The 5,910-nt window shown below is 38.9% G+C and overlaps 1 protein-coding gene across 4 annotated transcripts in view; it reads left to right on the top strand.

Moving 5' to 3' along the window:
• Positions 1-863: 863 nt before the first annotated feature.
• Positions 864-5,910, top strand: part of pbx3b (pre-B-cell leukemia homeobox 3b) — an 80,305-nt gene continuing 75,258 nt past the window's right edge. For all 4 annotated transcript variants that reach the window (XM_030773573.1, XM_030773595.1, XM_030773588.1 and 1 more), the window contains exons 1-2: positions 864-1,060; positions 1,877-1,950. In XM_030773573.1, coding sequence (XP_030629433.1) covers positions 864-1,060; positions 1,877-1,950 — 271 coding nt within the window. The remainder of the gene's footprint in view (positions 1,061-1,876; positions 1,951-5,910) is intronic.

Here is a 5,910-nt window from a genome sequence, read left to right as displayed (position 1 = left end):
CCGAGAGCTTGCCTCATAAATTTCAGCAGGCAGATATTTTTGCGCATCGCTTTATGGCGTGCAATTAATTTCTCGCGATTAGTTTTTCTATTTTTCCCCTGTAACCTTTAAAAAAAACTTTTTTGTACGTTTTATATTTTTTTCATTGTCATCCTCATTATTGTTGCTGCCGGTGCTGATTATTTAATTTATTCAATTTTGCGTTGTTTTGGAAAATCTTTTTTCTAAAGAAGCAACATTCTGGCAATTACTCATACTTAATGTGTTATTTGTTTTGAATTTGAATTGTTTATTTATTCATTTTTGTTCTCTGATTTGTTTCCTCGTAGCGTTGGATGTTTTGTTTCCCATTGATTGTAATGGGGATTTGAAGAAGTTTTCAAGAAGTACACGAGGAGACGTTATCTAAAGAACAGTTCGACTAAAAAAATCGAGAGATCTGCAAGGAGCTACAGCACGTGAAACCAGAGAAAAGACACAAATTGACATGAAGACGCGAACAGGATTCAGTGGGCAACGGCTGTCATCTGAACACTGAAGTTTGAAAAATACATCAGAAATATCGGTGCTGAATTTGGGACTAAAGAGAAATATTCGTAAAGGCAGTACTGACGAGGGAAAATAAACATTTGGAGAAAGTGATTTCTTGGACGAGCAATCCTGCCATCATTGCTGGACTCAGTTTGTTTTATTTGCCTCCTGGCCGCGAAGCCGTTTTTTAAATCGTCAGTATTTCGGGGTATACTATAACCCGGTTACTCACTGCACATGATATAAGTCAGTAGTTTTTGCATGTGCATTTTCCGAGCGTGTTACCATTACAGTGACTCAATAGAAGTACATTGATTGTGCTGCGGCGGACTATGGACGAGCAAGCCCGGATCATGCATTCTCTCGGCGGTGTGAGCTTGGCTGGCCACTCGGTACAAGGCGGCATGGCATTGCCGCCTCCACATGGCCACGACGGGACCGATGTGGACGGAAGAAAACAAGACATTGGTGACATTCTGCATCAAATCATGACGATAACTGACCAAAGTCTGGATGAAGCGCAGGCAAAGTTGGTTAATTTCAATTAATTATTGAGTGTTTTAATCACTGCATAAACAGTTATTGCAAGCTACTTTTATTTTGGAGAACACTGTAGTTTTTATAGTTTGACTGTAATTTTGAAGTTAGTACAGTAATGAGATTTGACAGACGATGCAAATTATTATGAAAATTCTGATGGTGGGACACAACCTTTGCAATATTACCTTTCCCCAAAAGCCATCGGAAAGATTATTCATGATAAAAAAATTAATTAGTTGAGTTACACGCTATTTGTATATTCCTCAGTACATTTGTCTAGTAACATTTCTTGAAATTAATTTTCTTCTCCTACAACTGCTGGGTATCTGAAATAACAAAACGTACTCCACGAGTTAATATTACTTTATTACTTTATAGTAATTGCATTGGCATCCTATTCACGTGAGACCCTATTTTATACATTCAGGTATTATTTCTATTTTGTCAGCTGGAGTGACACAACTACAAGTAAAAGTTTCAGAAGTAAACTTTCATATTGTTGGGCTTGAGAGGCCTTGTTAATACAGCAGTCACGTCCAATGGGACACATTCCTGATGTTATTTCTGACAAGTATGTTTAATGTGTGAGCAGTTACCTTGTATAATAAGATCATACAGGCGAAACAGTTATTGATGATAGTTATAGACGTTTCGACACAGGTCTTATCTCGTCAGATGTAGCCTATACCTATAATGAGAATAACGGCGCATGTAGTGTCTGGGTCATTTGATATTTGATATTATGAATTTGTAGATTGTAAGTGACTTTACATCAGTCCTGTCTTTTTGTCCCTAACTGAAACAGGAAACATGGGCTGAATTGTCACAGAATGAAACCTGCCCTTTTCAGCGTTCTCTGCGAGATCAAAGAGAAAACAGGTAAGCCGGGCATACTTTTTTCCCAGAGGATATACAACTACACACCGATGGCTCAAGAAAAAAAAGACATTAGTGTGGCACTAAACCTTTGCACACCGCCATCTTTAGTGTTTTTTTCCCCCAACTGGTCGCCAGCGTCTTTCCATGTTATCAAGACAAGTGCAGCATCTGGGTCGTCCTGTTGGTGAAATTACCAAGATGCAGTCCATGCGAAAAAAACCCCACATCCCTACGTTTTTTTTCTTGAAAACGTTAAGAACACAATCCAGACTGAGAAACGCGTGCTTGTCGTTGGCTCTGTGTCTCGCTTGCGCGACCGACACACTGAGCTTGAATGGCTCGATCGTGGACATGCAGTAGTTAGACACCCAGTTGCTTGTTTACACCGTGTCCTTGTCACATTTACCTTTTTCTTAAATCACTTGAACAGGAGACTTCTGAAGTGTTCGCGTTGTAAATATTAGAACATAATGGGTTCTTGTCCTATTACCGTCTATGGGCTTTGCCGATGGTCTGGGTTATATTTTCACAGCTTGCGAGCTCTATGTTGATACCCGTAAGAGTCCGCAAGCAGAACAGGCTACTCCTTCTGTAATGCAGTGTAGTCAGCAAGGCAGTCAGAATTATGGACTTTCTGCCAATTATGCATCCAGTTTACGGGATTATTATAGACACCACTGGCGGACCTTCGTCTGTTCTTTGCCTTCGTTTTATTACGTACGCACAGCGTGTTACGGACGCATTGCATTACATTAAGGAACCAGAGCTGATGGTATTTTTACCTTATTGTCTGAAATCATGTGAAAAAATTACAGTAAAACGAGAGCAACATATAAAGCTCGAATGCATGCGCGATACAAAGCTTTGAGTGGAATTAGTTTAATTCTGTTCGTCATGTCCACCTCAGTATTGGAGAATAATAGAAGAATGTAACAGATGACACGGCGATGACCTTTATCACTGGTTGACCAGAGAATGGACATTAGCAGCGTTTGTAATTTCTTTTACTTCAATGTCTTTTGACGTTTAAGTTTCACAAAATGATAATGTAGTCAAGGTGACTCATGAGTTGTCTGCTTCTTTGATAGAAGCATATTCCCTTTGCTTCGAGTTTAGTCAGTCTATCCCTCCCTCTGGTTGCCTATCTGTAATGGAAATTTAGAAATTCGGCTTTTATGTTTTTGTGTACGGAGGCCTTTGTGTGTATTTGCATAAGCAACTCTATGTGTCCGTATGCGTGTGTGTGTGTGTGAGTGTGTGTGTGTGTAGCGCTCCCTCCACCTTACTACCTTTCTGCCAACCTTACCAAAGCCCTCTGTCAACCATCCTTATCCATTTTCTATGAATGGTGAGTGGATAAAAACGCACTGAGAATCTAAACATCGATTCTCCTCATAGCTTATTTCAGACACTGTGGCCAAGCAACATAACCACACTGAACATTACTAGGGGACATTGTTTCACAAAAGATAGTTGTTTGAAGGAGGACTCGAGGTCTGTTTACATCGATGCAATGTGTCCTTTGACATGAGGCAAAAGGAGGGGCATGTAATTTAGCACAAGGTTGCCCCAGTCCGCCGTCTTTGATAGTATGAGTGCGACCGTTAACACACGCATAAAGTGGCAAGGATATGCGCCAGGCAAGCGCAATTTGAAATCTAGCAGTGTCGCTAATGTAAAGAGAATGACCACGAAGCCCGAATGCAGTGAGAATGTTATGACATAAAACTGGACACATGTATTGTTTATGTATTGGAATGGAATCGATTTAATGGAAAGACAGTATGTCAAAATTGATAAGGTGAGCTTTAAAAAAAAGAAAAAATATCGAACCATTTCGGCGGTTATGGTCAATTGTGGGATACTTTACGCACTTTCAGGCTTGGAGTTTTTTGCATATAAACTCTGGCGGATATGACATATACAAAATTTATGGTTTGGTTGTGTGATTGTGTTTTCCTTTACCTATCTACTATGCTGATATCTTTGGGTTCTTACAGTTAATGCATGCAAATTCATGCAAAGTAAGTAATAACATGCAATAGTGTAAAGTTATGGGAAAGGTGTAGTGCAAACTATCAGTGGTGGCAAAATTGATATGAAAGTGTTCTCGTAGAAATTAATTTAACAAATGACATAGTTGTTACTTGTAAATGTGCAGTATTTGAATTTTGTGTCAAAAGTTTATATTGAGCAATGCAACAGGGATTTTGTTCCAATTTTGGAGCTGAACTGTTAAAAACACACGTGTTCAGGCAATATCAGGTTGTTTGACTTTTGTATGTATAGTGTACACCTGTGAAATTTGCGACGTATATATATTTTTTCTCAGTTTTATTACCTTTTCAGTTCAGACTAGGGGATAGGAATTCAGGAGATTAGTGTTTTAAATATAGATGCTTGCAAAATACAAGCGTCGTGTAAGGAATATTGCATCTTCTCAACCCTCATACATTTCCTGCTTATGTTTTTTCTTATATTCTTGTTTTTTGTTTTGTTTTGTTTTGATCTGGGTCCCCCCCCCCTTTTTTTTTTGTCAAGGCTCGGTCACCGTGACCGTGGTGCTTTTTTTTTTGGTGCCAGATTTGTGGCTTTTGTGCGGTTTAGCAGCAGAAGTGACTTAGAGAAGATCATAAAACTTAATGAACTTCTCGGTGGCTGAGGATATCCACTGAGGGAGAGAAAGGGCCCGCTTCACTGCCTAGTCTGGTTGAGGTATTCTTTATGCCTGCCTGCCTGCCGGGAGAGAGAGAGAAAGAGAGAGAGAGAGAGTGAGAGAGGGAGGTAGAAAATGATAACTAAATGTTTTAGCTATGGTTTGACAGTGTGCTGAGAGTGAAGAGAGGGAACCAGGGGAGAAGGAGCAGTTTGTTCTCCTCTGTGTTGTTCAAGTGGTGGCTCTTTCACTGCACTGTTTTGGAGACTGAGCACTGATGTAATGTTTATAAAGCAAAATGTTTACGATGCTCTGTGGTTGTAGAGCTGTTTGAGCTATTTGGGGTATTTTTTTTTCTCACGCTCAATTGAAAAGAATTGGTTGTAAAGTTCAGTAATTATATTTTTGTCATTGTGTTGTGTGTTTGTGTGTGTGTGTGTGTATTGTGTGTTTGTGTGTATTTGTGTGTATGACAGAGATAGTATTATTAATGGATAATTATGAAGTGGTATCAGTGTAGTACGATGTCATTGCAATTACTGTAGTGCTATTTTGCAAAATGATAATAAAAAAGATTATCTCTTTTTGAAACAGCCTGTTTCTTAGAGTACAAATAGTCACATTTACCCACCCTCTTCTAAACATTAAAATATGATCAAAAATTTCTATTGTCTTTGACAAAATGTAAAAGGTTTTTTTTTTTTTTCATTAGTGAAAGCGTATGTCCAGTGTTGCTAAGTACTTCCATGTGCACATATTGTAATGCCCTTAATGCAATTACCTCCTATATTGTATTAAGGCTCTAATTAAATATGCATAAAGAATAGAATCCCTAAGAATGCTAATTATTTAAATGAACTTGTTTACCAGCTCGGTCGCTGTAATCTGCTCTAATCCTTTTGATGCTGCCTGTTGGAAATGTTTCTTATTTTTCTTCAACACTGAAGCTAATTCACCAACAAGGTACTTTTAGCATCTTAGTTTTCCACCTCTTGTGTGAACATATGCTTCATGTTTTCTGAATGAACCCCCCCCGCCACCCCCCCCCCACCCCCTCAAATTGGAAATAGTAGTAGATGTTTTTTAAAAAAAAATTATTTGGTTCCAAATACATGAAATTACGTGGGATTAAGGTGCTTGAAGGAGATTTTAATATGACCATCTTTCGGAAGAGTGCGCGGCTTTACCTGGATTTGTCTGGAAGCTTTGCCTGCGGAGTTGTGATGAGAGGCTTGTCTCACGGAGAGAGAGTTTTTTCTTTCTTTCTTTTTTTTTTTGGCTTGGTGTGTTGAAGGACGTTGTCT

The sequence above is a fragment of the Chanos chanos genome, chromosome 1, assembly GCF_902362185.1.
Source record: "Chanos chanos chromosome 1, fChaCha1.1, whole genome shotgun sequence".
Classification (NCBI taxonomy): Eukaryota; Metazoa; Chordata; class Actinopteri; order Gonorynchiformes; family Chanidae; genus Chanos; species Chanos chanos.
This window is presented reverse-complemented; position numbering and strand designations above follow the sequence as displayed.